The following is a 13,357-nucleotide window of genomic DNA, read 5'->3' on the forward strand; positions in this document are numbered from 1 at the left end:
ATTAGCATAAATCTTCCAGGCGACAAACAAGTACTATTCTGTCTTCTTTTATTGATGGTAATTTATATTCTATGGACGTGGTTATATCTGATTCCTAAAGGCCAACCATGTAAAGTGTATATGACTAAGAGTATCTGATTTTTGTTTGGTGATGGCGGTAGTGTGTTGCAAATTACTTATTTATCATTAAGCGTGTCATCCGAGTAATCCAACTTTATTGTCAATGAGCGTGTCATTAGTCATTACTGATTTCCAGGATATCTTGCATGGTCCCAAATTTTACCACTTGCTTCTTTAGGAAGGTGGCAAATTGGCCCTTTCCACTGCTCTTACCAAACTGGTTTTCAAGCGAAACCCACTGTATACCCATTTTGCTGGTGGGGTTGGTATCCTGAATTCCTTCAAAAGGGGGTGCATCTATTACTTTAAATTATTGGATTTGACGCCTCTGCCTAAAAAGTCAATGGCAAATCTACCTCATTTCTTCTTTCCTTTCCTTTGGAATTCATGTGCATCTGGTACATGAGAATATAGATGGAAATGGTATGGGAGTACCTATAAAAGAGAAATTAAAAGTCTATGGTAAGATTGAAATTTGGATCCAACAATAATAATTTTTTTTTTAATTTCGAGTCCTAGTCCAAAAATAATCCAAACACTTTTAATGAATGAAAATGATATTGATTATCTATTGTAAATGTGGCATAAGTGTGTACTAATCTTATTTGGAACAAGGACAAGTATGGGTTCCATCTGATTTTGAGGAAATCCATCTCTCTAAAATGGAGAATTGAGTTTCTTTGAGGCTGCCCATGGAAGTCTTTCCAGCATGAATCAAGGTTTGGATAGAAATATTCTTCCTAAATTATTATGTTTAAAATAAATTAATATAATAGCGTATTAATTACATTAAATTGAGATGTTAATTAATATGATAAGAATTAAAAATTAATGACGTTTTAAAAAATAAAGAATCATGTCATAATGACATACTAAAAATAGTGATATATTAATATTGAGGAGGCTTTGGTATTTTTTAGAATTTTTTTTATATTTTATTATTATTAATATTATTTTATTTTTTTTCTTTTACTTTCTCCATGCCATAAACAAGGGTAGATTGGAATATTCCCTGATGTAGCGTGGTAGGTATAGACCCGTATGAACCTTCGGGCAAAACGTAAACTTCTCGGCTGAGACCCCTCTACACTCAACCTTGTCAATCCCTCCCCCATGTTTTACAATCCGGGCCAGGTCGAATCACACTACCTACCTCAATTTTTTTCCATAGCAGAAAAAATGCGCAGCTTAGGATCAAAGATCTAGTCCAAGGACAGAGAGAAGAGCATTTCAATGCAAGAGTCTACCCTTCTATTTGGTGGTAGAGCGAACTTAAAGGTAGAAAATGGATCCAGCAACTCATCGACGAGAAAAGACTCGGTGATCGGTTGTTAACAAATATTTCTGGGATTCACACAGTGAAGGAACATGGTTTGTTCATTTTCTATCGTTGAGAACGTCACTATCTGATGAGTAGTTTTGACTTTTGAGTGGTACAGAGACTGGATAAGAGCGGATGCGGATTCACACAATGCTCCATGGACTTAAGCATAGATGCTTGCTTGCCCAATCAATGTCAAAGTTGTTGGGATGGGGTGCGTAGCGATGGTGATCAGCTGGATTCATGCCTACTCCAATTCAATTTCAATCAAAGGTTAGGTGGGCTGGCTGACAGGCCCCAACATGGTGACACGACTCATAGATGGGGTTGGCGGACTCATCCACGCAACACGTGGTGTCGCCATGGTTCCAAGTCCAGAGAGCGACTGATATATTATCCACGGAGATGGAGAAACAAAACCCATGTGGATCTTTTAACCCAACATTAATTTCTTTGATTTCCAACAATAATTCGATACAATCTCGGCCTTCTTTTTTCATATTATTCAATTTGTGCGCATATGCTGAATTATTTATGGCCTCATGGGTAGGCCATCCGTCCTTCTATGTATCCATCGCGGGGAATACTAGGAACTAAGGGTGGATGACCTGATAGTCACGTGATTATGGGGGATGAAGCATGTGGTGGAACAGCAACCAAATGGAGGGCATGTCTGCACCAAGATTTCCATGCATGCATCTGTCCACTTGTGGATGGATTATCAGACTTGTTGCTGCAACCTGCCTGCCCACCCACCTGAAATCCGTCCTTTTCTGTTGATACCCTGATTTTATCTCATTTCCTTTCTTAAAACACAATCAACCAAAACATCCAAATTTTATTGGGATTCAATGCCTGTATTTTCTTTTTTCTACTCCTTTTCTTACTTTCAGAACAAAGGAGTAGGTTCTTTAAGGTCATTGCACGTTTTGTCCCGTCATCTTAAAAATGGAACATAAGCAAATTAAATCAGCTCGTGGTCCTGTGGATTTGCATTTTCCATGGGAGCCTTGTGGAAAGAAAGGAACAGGTTATAGTAGAGCCCCCCGTTTTCCTTTGTTTCCATCACTACCATTTTGCACCTCATGCTTGTCTTCTCCAGAGGCACAAAACTCAGATTTGACTCTTTGGAGTTAATCCAAATCAGTATTCTCGTACTAGCCAGAAAGTGCCAACTGGGGTTAGATGAGACTCATTTCAATAAATCGGACAGACCCAAAGCAAAGCCAAAAACAATACCATAATAGCCATGCACACTTCTTCATCTCTCTGAAACAGGCGCACTGACCTTTGCCTTTATTTCATTCTTCAAACTTGTTCAAAATACATACACGCATAAATGCATAAATGCATGAATGAACCCAGATCCAGATATTAATAGATAGTAAATTCAATAGGCTAATCCAGAACAGCTTTGCTTTTGCCGCTTCCATTCACAGGATGCAGCATCAGCATAATATTAAATGAAAAGAAATTGCCAAACTATAATACAGCAGTAATTGATGGCCGGAACACAAGGGTTAAGGAAGGCCAACTACTGAATTTATTGCCTACCAAATACAAGATCTCCAGTAATTCAGAAATGACAGGGTGCTCTGACAGTTGTCTACAGACCTAAAGCAAGCAAACGTTGAGTTCCCATCCTTCTCTTTCTAAGCCTCTCTGCAATGATAAATGCTAGCTCAAGAGATTGTGAAGCATTGAGCCTAGGATCACAATGGGTGTGGTAGCGAGAGCTCAGATCATCAAAGGTCACTGTCCTAGACCCTCCAATGCACTCTGTCACATTCTGGCCTGTCATCTCTAGATGAACTCCTCCAGGGTGGCTTCCCTCTTGCTCATGCACATCAAAGAAGGCTCGCACCTCAGCCTGCAAAAAGTAGCATTATCAAGACCCAGATATAACTCATGAATAACAAAAACATTCTACTTGAATCCAATTTCTTGGAAACTCATTTAAGTTAAAGTACCATTCTCATCACTCTGAAGTTTACTCTTAATACTTTGTACGCATACATGCCCAGTTAACCAGGACCACAGCAGATTAATTACCACATTGATTTGACATAAAATTATTAATACTAGACCTCTTATCCTTCTTTGGGCGATTGTTTATGTTCAGAATGTTCACCTACCAGAGGTATGGAATTTTAGATGTCATAACATTTCTAGTTCATTTTACATGAAATTTTCATATGTCCCCATTTTATCAAAGTTATTCATAATCTTCATAAGAGACATCATTTTGCTTCTTGTTAGCATTTCAATCAGTTGGTTGAAGACTGCCTTTGGTCCTATGTTGTAGAGATAGAAATTGTATATTTTCATTTCCATGTGGTTTCCAAAGGCCTAGTTCCTATTGACTTCTAACTATAGGGACCTGGAATTTTGGGTAACCAATTTAATGCTGGTGAGAGAGAAAATTACCAAAATTGCATCAAAAGGACGTGTTTTTAGTCCACAGGGTGCCTTGATGGTGTTTCCATGCATGGGATCACAGACCCAAGTCACAATTTGCCCTGCCTGACGAACAGCCCTGATCAAATGGGGAAGCTTGACTCTCATGTTCTCAGCTCCCATTCTGCAGATCACTGTGATTCTTCCTGGCTTGTTATGAGGATTCAGGATTTCAACGAGTTTGACTAGCTCATTTGGATCCATTTTATTGCTCACCTGCACAACAAGTTCCATTTTAGCTACCCAACTTCTCAAGAATGTACATATCAAATTAATGTCAACAGATCATTGGACATCATAGAGATAAAGTAAGCTTATTTCCTGTACAGTTACAACAAATCAAAAAAACAAAAAAACAAACTCCAAGTAAGAAATTCATTGTTAATGTAATTTTCAAACAACTCAGGACTACAATGGATCCATTCAGTACTGTTCATGGACATCAAGTAAAAGTTCAAATTTCTAACTATGAAACCACAACTGAACCAAGAATGTTATAGCAACAAAACGAGGCAATAATCACATGTTAGACACCAACTTCTCCATTCATATTAGTTATATTCAGTACCAATAATGGGTATGGACTTCCTACAAATTCTGGAGATCTGATAAAGGTAATGCTAACAAAATCAGACAGCCAAGACATGTAAAATGTGAATCTTTCAGTTGTGGTTGAAGACCAATCTTGTTTACCATAGTTGTGAGAGACCTAGTACTATAACAGGTGACATAAGAGCATTAGCCTAACGAGATCAGACTAGAGGGCGTTCATCTTGGCTTGCAGCCAAACTTACTATTTTTGAGATAAATTTGAGGAAATTTATTACAAATAAAATTGGGAAAATTAAAAAATGAACTTGAAAGGAAGAAGTAATGCATGTCAAGAAGAAAAAAGAAAGCATGTGTCAGCATCATGTAACTGAAAGAATGAACTTGAATGGGAGAAAGCATTGTATGTCAAAAGGAAAAAAAGAAAAAAATGAATAGCCATCACTATGTAATTAAGTGTAATGATTCCAAGATTTTTTTAAATAATACAGAATATTCTGAAATAATAAGAGTTGCAAAAGCTTAATATCAAAATGCATAGCTTAAGAAATTTAAATAATTTTACAGAATCTTGTAAAATAGAAGTGATGTTTCCACTAAGTTTACCTATAATTGTTTCAAGTGATGCACATGAAAATTAGTGGATGATGCAACAAGATGGTGAATAAAAATAGGTCTACACTACACTCATTCTTTAAGTAATAGTAGCTTCATTAATCAAAAGGATAAGAAAGTTTGCAGTGCAGATGGAAACCTTGATGCCAAGGGGATTAGCAACTCCTCTTAGGAATTCTACATGAGCACCATCCAGTTGGCGGGTACGCTCGCCAACCCATAGCATGTGAGCAGAGCAATCATAGTAAAGGCCAGAAGTTGAATCCTTTCTAGTAAGTGATTGCTCATAAGGCAGAAGCAAGCATTCATGAGATGTCCAGAATTCAGTTGTTGTCATGATTGGGTGGTCAACTGTGAGTCCAGCAGCAGACATAAATCCTAAGGCCTCGTCAACTCGGTGAGCCAGTTCCTGGTACCTATTGAACAATCGCAACAACAAACATGTCAAAACTTCGGAAGTGTTCCAACATCACAAATCAAAGCTCCAACAAGTTCAGTTCTTGAATCTAATCAGCAACACAACTCGAGTGTAAATTTTGGTAATGTATCACTTTCTGGGGGAGGGTGAACCTAAAGCAAAATGTTATCATTTATCCAAAATAAACCATTTCAGAATTTCATAGAAAATCCCCAATATCAATTTTATGCCTTTTTACTTTCAACTCAAAAATATTAGACAAGTTAGGTCCTGAATAAAATAGCAAATTACCTATCTCCCTGCTCGCTGTGCTCGGCAAAATCAAGATTCCACTGGGTGACTCTCTGCATTGCAGCATAACCTCCAGTGGCAAAGGCCCTTAGCAGGTTAAGAGTTGCAGCGGCTTGGCAATAAGCCCTTATCATCCTCTGAGGATCTGGGATTCTGGACTTCTCATTAAATGCATCACCATTTATATTGTCTCCTTTGTAACTTGGTAGCTTCACTCCATTCTTCTCCTCAAATGGATCGGACCTAGGCTTTGCAAATTGACCCGCCATTCTTCCCACCTAAATTAGTCAAACCAACAATTCACAAATCACTCCAATTTTCCAACTTTATCTCAGAAAAAGACAATAATTTTGAAACCATTCCTAAAATAATCAAACTCATTATTGATAATCATCTAGTTGCAATTCAATCTCATAATCTATGATAGAAATATAAAAATAAATAATTGGAAGAAAAAAAAAATCAACTCATTTATTCCATCTCCTATAATCCATGATCATTATATTCCACTTTAAACTCAATAATTCATAGAAAAGGTGATTCACCTGACATCAATTCCAGACTAGCATAAAGAAGAAATAGATCTAAAGTCCACGACACAAATCGAAGTTGAATGCAATATTATTATCAGAAAAGACAATGATTTGAAAACCCAAGAGTGATCTAACCTTAATCACAGGCACTTGACCTCCAAACATAAGAACAGCACCCATCTGGAGAATAATTCTGAAAGTGTCACGAATGTTATTAGCACTAAACTCCTTGAAACTCTCCGCGCAATCACCACCTTGCAGAAGAAAGGCATTGCCCATGGCGGCGTCACCGAGCCGCTCCTCCAAACTCCTCGCCTCACCGGCGAATACAATTGGCGGGAACGCCTCGAGGGTCTGGAGAACAGACTCCAACTCACTCTCATTTGGGTAGTCAGGCAGCTGCAGCGCTTTCTTTGTCTTCCAGCTATCAACCGTCCACTTCCCGGAACCCGCCGGAACCGACGGCGAGGACGTCTTGGGAGGCTTATCGACAACCACAGGGTTCTTAGCGGGCTCCGCAGCGTGGACGGCGGAGATTGGGTGTAAGGATCTGAGGTGGGTCTTGCTGGGGACGAGAGAAGAAGATGGTTGGTGGGATAGAGAAGAAAAGAGGGAATGAGTTTGGTGCACCGACTTTGAAGACAGAGTAGAGGCGTTTGAGAGAGCCATTGTTGTTTCTCTCACCTCTCGCTCCTGCTCGGTTTATAAATATCCTAGAGAGAAAAACAGGAGAGAAAGAGGGGAGATAGAGATCTGAACTCTGGACTCTGGAGACAGAAGCTGGCTTTGATTGGGTTTATATAGGGTTTAAGGAAGACCGAGACACCGGTTCGGTAGGTTCCCAAATGGTCAAAAAGCGAGGCCCGGGGTAGGTAGACAGGAAGAACGCATGGCAGTTTCGTAAATATGTTGAAGCATGAGGACAAATGGATCTACTCTCGCACTTTCTAATACCCACCAACCCCTAGCGCCACTTGGTAGATTCATTACCTACCAAAACGCAGCCTTTGTTTTTCTAATTGTTGGTGGCAGCTGAGCTGATTTTTGAAAGCCGATGCCGAAGCGAAGCCGCTGGCTTTACAATTACTGCAAGGTTTAGTTGAGGGTTTAGATCGGCTTTTTATTATTAAAAATAATAATAATTATTATAAATGTAATATAAAATTTCTAATAATTGAAAAAATAATTTTAATGTAAATTTTAAAATTTAGAATTATTCTATTTTAGTTAAAGGGTAACTTTTATTTGACAACTCTTGAATTATTTTGAATTTACAAATAATTTTCAACCGTTAATCCTTCTAAAAATTGATGAATTATTATTTGACACATCACTGCTCACTCATCCAATATATTTTTATGATATTAAAATTTAATACATACCCAAAACACATAATATTTAATCAGTACTTTTTAAATTTTCTTTATTTAGTATTTATTTTCTAATTAAATTGCATTAGTTTTTTTTTTTTTTAAGAAATTTTGAAAACATCAAATTATTTTCATTTATGTTATAGATAGTTAAACATTAAAAATACCTAAATATCATAAAATATTTTTAAAATTTTGAAATATTCTTCTATGTCATTAGCATATGTTGTATATGTTGGCAGAAATGAGCATAGTTTTAAAAGGTTTAAAGCGCACCAAGGCGTAAAGTAGTCCTAGAACCTGAGACGTAAGGTGCACCTAAGGTGCGGGCTTTAGTGAAATGAGGTGCACCCTAATTTATATATATATTTTATATAATATAATCAAATTTAACAATCATTTATTTGTCCTAAACACATAAATCATCAAATATCATCCAAAACTTCAATTTAATCAACATGATGAGGTCCCGAAAGCTACGTGACTATTTTTCCTCTATTTTTCTCCTATTTTTCCATAACTTCTTTTTCTTCTTCACTTCTCCATTGCACGGCTGAGGCTAGGGCACGATTGGGAGTGGTGTTAGGTTCAAAAATACCAGAAAAAGGGGGCTAAAAAGGAAAACAAGGCCAAAACGGCGTTGTTTTGGCCTTTCTTTTTTTTTTTTCTTTTTAAAGGAACAGGTTCCAAAACAACGTCGTTTTGACATGTTCCTTTTAAAATAAAAAGGGTTAAAACAATGTCGTTTTGGACCAAAATAAAAAATATAAAATAGGGCTTCTCAACCCTAACCCTCTATAACCCGATGGCGACTAAAGAAAAGAAGGAGAAGAAGAAGGAGGACGTATCTGGCCGGAGGTGAGTCAGGCGACCGCGTCACGCCTTGCGCGCCTACGTGACGCCTTTTTTGAAGGAGCGTCGCCTGCCTTCAAGCAAGGCGCTGGAGGGTGGCGTCACGCCGCCTCGAGCCTAGGCGCGCCTTTCACAACTATGGATAGGAGGTTGGTTGCATCCATTAACTCTCTTATGCTCAAATGTCGTGGGTGCTTGGGTGAATGCATTACAAGGTTAGAGTTCCATTAATAAGACTTTCAACCTAAGTCTTTTAATTTTACAATTAAATTATGATTTCAATCAATCTTCTTAGACTTGTAATTCTAAACACCCTCTTGAATTATGGTTTTAAACACTCTTTATATCAATACTTTTCAAAACAAGGTCTCCAAACTCTTCTCTTTGTATTACGTTTCCAAAGCACCCTTACAAGGTATAGAAGTAAAGAAAGATAATTTCACAAAATCCTAATACAATTTTAAACTCAGATAATACACAGAAAAATTAAGATTGAGATATACTAAATGGATGTACAAGTTTTAAATTCAACTGCATTCAAAACATACTTTCAAAGTTCTAATATTTTCAAGAAAGATTTTGAAATATCAACCTAACAATATAATAAAGTTCTAAGGTTTTCTACAGGAGTTTAGAGCTCAAACTAGCTTCTAGGCATAGTTTGAGGTTGACTAATTGACTAACTAGTCAAACCGTGTACTAGCCATTAAGGTTATTGCTACCCAACTAATTCAATCTATCTTCAACTAGTTGAGCACATATAAGAAGAGAAAGTGAAAATATTTAATAAATAAATAAATATTTATTAAATTCAAATTATTGAATAATTTCAAAATAACATTGAATTAAAACAAATTTTATTTTTTAATATTAAATATTATAATGCCATAAATTTTTATTTTACATAAATATCAAACATTGAAAAATAATATATATATATATATTTTGTTTTTTCATTTTAGGTATAAATATATATAGTATATCCCATTATATATATAGTACCTTAAATATCATATATGATATATTTAAGCATTAAATCTACATATATGGTCCACCTACTCTAATTCTCAAAAGGAAACTTCTTGGGGATGCTAAGGATGAGTCCCTCCTCGGGTACCATTGGAGGCAAATTAAACCTTTCTTGGGTTGCAATTAAAAAGGTTTAAATAGTCTTAGGGGAAAAATAACTTTTACCTTCTCAAAATAGTGAAAATGGTATTCCCTTAATATATACATTACGTTAAAGTTATATTTGAAGTGGTGGAACTCACAGAATCGCACTGCGTACGTACCAACTTGAATCAACCTATTTTCAACAGTCAAAATTTGTGATCATCGAATCCAACCTGAACTTCAATGGGGCTCGGAGTCCATCACGTGGGGATCTAACTAGAAGTAGGTTCATTGTTTTAGATGCGAATGGGAATGCGGCAACATATACCGTCATACAAGTGATAAAAATATGCATTGCAGGCCATTGTTGTTTCCAAGTTTCAAGGAGTTTGGAATGATGAGAGAAACTTTGGGAGGCAACCGATCTGAAAATCCCCAGCATGCACTTCAGTTTTTCCTTTCTTTGAACATCGATCGTGATGTTTTGACGACACTCTAGCTATCATAAAGGGGTTTTGGGTTCTTCTTTTTAGATTCTGAAAAGCTGCATTACTGCTTGAGTTTTTCTTCCCCTTTCTGGAATGCTTTTCATGGAGGAAGGGAAGAAGCAGCAGTACCATCCAACCAGAAGTCAATTTCTGTGGGAGGTCCTGCTTTCCGATCAAAGATTCTACCGACCGGCCCATGGCCCCATGATAATGCTGCAGTCACTGAAATATATATCATATACAGATTGAAAACAATATAATCATATTGATCAATGATTTGGTAATATCTGACTGTTTGTTTTTAAAATTTAAAACATTAAGCCCTGTTAGTTGAAAACAAGTTCATTTTAGCATCAGTGAAAGGGCTCAAAAGCTGACTTACGACATTTGAAAAGCAGTTGGATGCTAGACAAGTTACGCATTCCGGGGGCTCGACAGAAAGCGGCTAGAGAACTTTTGTGGGGCTGGCCAAGAAGTTTGTATATATATATATAACTTGTGGTTAACTGGATTATCTTATGGTGTTTCATCCAACGAGAATGCAACATATGTAAGTTAATTTATTAATACTTAGAACAAAATGGTTATGTCAACGAAGGTGGTGCTTAAGGTGCAGGTGATGAGTGAGTTGATTGACCATGGAACTCATGACGGCAGTTGGTTGCCATTCTTATTAGGTGCCGGTCCAGTCTCGAGCGAAGTGGGTAGGGTGCATGTCAGCTGAAAGGAGTTGGGGAGAAGTGGCAGTTTAGTCGAGCTTAGGGAGATGCCACATGGTTGTTCCCCAGAAATGTACCTACATATCCCTGTTAACCGTTTGATGATTCGAGGATTTAAGCATTAGCTGATTGGGTAATGGGTCAACTTACAGTGTGAAAAAACAAAGTCTGGGTGGATAACACCTAAAGGGGATCAATAGGTGTATTTTAAAAATTCTTAACACTTTTTTGACGTTGTGGGACGTCACAACCGTCTAGGCACAAAACTCCTTTTCCGTCAAGTCTTCGACTGACAAAAAGCTATCTAGATAACATTCATATTTATTACATAACTAATAAATATTTTAAATCATTACACGAAAAGTAATTATTAACATAAATGTCTGATTTTAAGTTTAAAAATGATTATTCGTAAGATTAATTATTAACATTTAAATAATATTATCAAAATAAAAAAACTCATCAAACATCAAAATTCATGTATGGCAAAAATTCCTTAAAAATATATAGTATGTCTCTTCCAAAAATCTAATTTAAGTTTCAAAGAGACGTACTAAAAAAAAACATTCGAACATTACTTGTTACGAGAATATTGATCATTTACTTAAAAAAAAAATTGATTAAAGAAGAATATTATTAGTCGTATACCAACACACGTATTATTTTACAAATCCCCTTCCACACATTTTCCACATACCATTTTACAAAGCCCTTCCACCCACACATTTTTTACATATCATTTTATAAATCCTTTTCCACACACATTTTCCACGTATTATCATCTTCCACACACTTTCACACACATATTTTCCGCGTATCATCTTTTAAATCTCATAGTAGATATCACATCCTCTTTATCATTTTGTAAATTCCATCTTCCACATATATTTTGCATGTATCATTTTAGAAATCTCATCTTCTACGTGTCATTTTATAAATCCCATCTTCTACACGCAACCCATCTTCCCCACACATATATATTACAACAAGTTTTTTCGTTAAAATTTATATAAAGATTAAATCCTAAAAAATATTTTCTCTTTGGGTTTGTTTGTCAAGAAAGAAAAAGTTGAGAGGAAAAGAAAAAAATTGTGGGTCCAAAAGAAAAGAATGAGAAGAGTATTTTAAGTATATTAAAATTTTGTAGGTTGATGTATTAATAATGTTAATTATTTTATCAAATAATTACGTGAAGTATCCAAATTTTTCAAAGGAGAAACTTCAGTTTAACCTAAAAAAATTTGGGGTTGTTGAGCATTGGACACCAAAAGGGTTAACCTTCTATTCATTCCAATTGCCAACTGCCAAGTCACCTAATATTATTAAGGTGGTAGCATATTCCTTTCCGAGATTCCATGAAGACCAGCCCTATAAAATCTTGCCTCCACGCTGCCAAGTGTCCACCTCTAATTAATTTTAGCATATAGTTTTATTGTTTAAAATCGAATCAAAATTAAAATATATATTAGGATTGTAAAATTTGAATCAATTTTATTTTATTTCATTTCGGATCGAGCTGTTGGTTAACTTGCGAGGTCATAATTTTTATTATTATTTTATTTTAATCAACGAGTTTTCCTCAATTTAACCCCTTTTATGTTTAAGGTTTTCTTTGGAGCACATGAAAAAGGTGGAGTAGATGAAGGAAGAAAGCACACGGCCATTGCGCCATCACCATGACATCGGCCATGTGTTGGTCCCTTGTTCGATCAAACTATCTTGAATCAACGTTTTTCTTCAGTTAGCTTCTCAGATTTGTTATCATCCTACCTGAACTTCAACGGGTCTCCCAGTCATCGATCTACATGCAAATGCATCACATGGGGATCTAACTATCGGTGGTTTTGTTTTCTATAACAACAGAAGTAATCCTTTGACCCATAACTTTGGAGCGACGAGAGAAAGTTGGGGTGAAAATTAAACCAATTTGAAAGTCCCTCCCGGCCCTTCTGTTTTTCAGTACGAATTGGGTGACCTTTGAAGATGGTGCAGTTCTTGTGGGAGCAAGGGCTTTCATGTCAGATGACTGCTACCTAAGAAATTAAGGACCGAGGAAGATGGAGCCGCCCCTGCAAACCAACCAGAAGTCAATATTGTAACAACCGCCTTTCCCGATCGACGAGTCTACCAGCTGGCCCATGACCATACAATAATGCAAATAAAGGAGAAATGCATGATAATTTAATATAAGAGTATATATAGAACCAGCTATGCTGTAGTATCAATGAGAAATGGTTCAGTAGCTGATTCATGGCATTTGAAAAACAGTTGGTTAGCCCAGTCGCTCGAGGTAGTTAACTTATCTGGGCTCAGCTTACTTTAATTAGTTTCAGGCTTACCTCCGCTCGATTTATTGTTAGACACTGTTTGGGGTTCAAGTTTGAGTTAATTAAGTCCGACTTGAAAAGTCAATTATAGCTTAAAAATAGAAAATTAAGCCTTTATTAAGAGGGTATTTGATAAATCAATTTAACGGTGACTTAATAATTTAATTTAAGTCATTACATTGAT

General features: G+C 36.5%; 1 protein-coding gene across 1 annotated transcript; it reads right to left on the reverse strand.

Annotated features, from left to right (window-relative positions):
• Positions 1-2,707: 2,707 nt before the first annotated feature.
• LOC117918291 (phospho-2-dehydro-3-deoxyheptonate aldolase 2, chloroplastic) lies at positions 2,708-7,078 on the reverse strand. The gene is made up of 5 exons (XM_034834815.1): positions 6,440-7,078; positions 5,772-6,049; positions 5,202-5,478; positions 3,869-4,114; positions 2,708-3,311 (listed from the first exon to the last, which is right to left on the reverse strand). Exons 1-5 carry the CDS (start codon positions 6,971-6,973, stop codon positions 3,048-3,050), a joined length of 1,599 nt encoding a protein of 532 aa, XP_034690706.1. The 5' UTR covers positions 6,974-7,078; the 3' UTR covers positions 2,708-3,047.
• Between the last annotated feature and the right edge of the window lie 6,279 nt (positions 7,079-13,357).

The sequence above is a fragment of the Vitis riparia genome, chromosome 7, assembly GCF_004353265.1.
Source record: "Vitis riparia cultivar Riparia Gloire de Montpellier isolate 1030 chromosome 7, EGFV_Vit.rip_1.0, whole genome shotgun sequence".
Classification (NCBI taxonomy): domain Eukaryota; kingdom Viridiplantae; phylum Streptophyta; class Magnoliopsida; order Vitales; family Vitaceae; genus Vitis; species Vitis riparia.

Bases quoted from the DNA above. Each gene is read 5' to 3' on its own strand.
- LOC117918291 (XM_034834815.1), bottom strand. From the start codon at position 6,973: ATGGCTCTCTCAAACGCCTCTACTCTGTCTTCAAAGTCGGTGCACCAA. The intron at 5,479-5,771 runs GTAATTTGCTAT...ATTGTTCAATAG, and splicing joins CACAGCGAGCAGGGAGATAG to GTACCAGGAACTGGCTCACC. The intron at 4,115-5,201 runs GTTTCCATCTGC...CTTGTTGTGCAG, and splicing joins CTAATCCCCTTGGCATCAAG to GTGAGCAATAAAATGGATCC.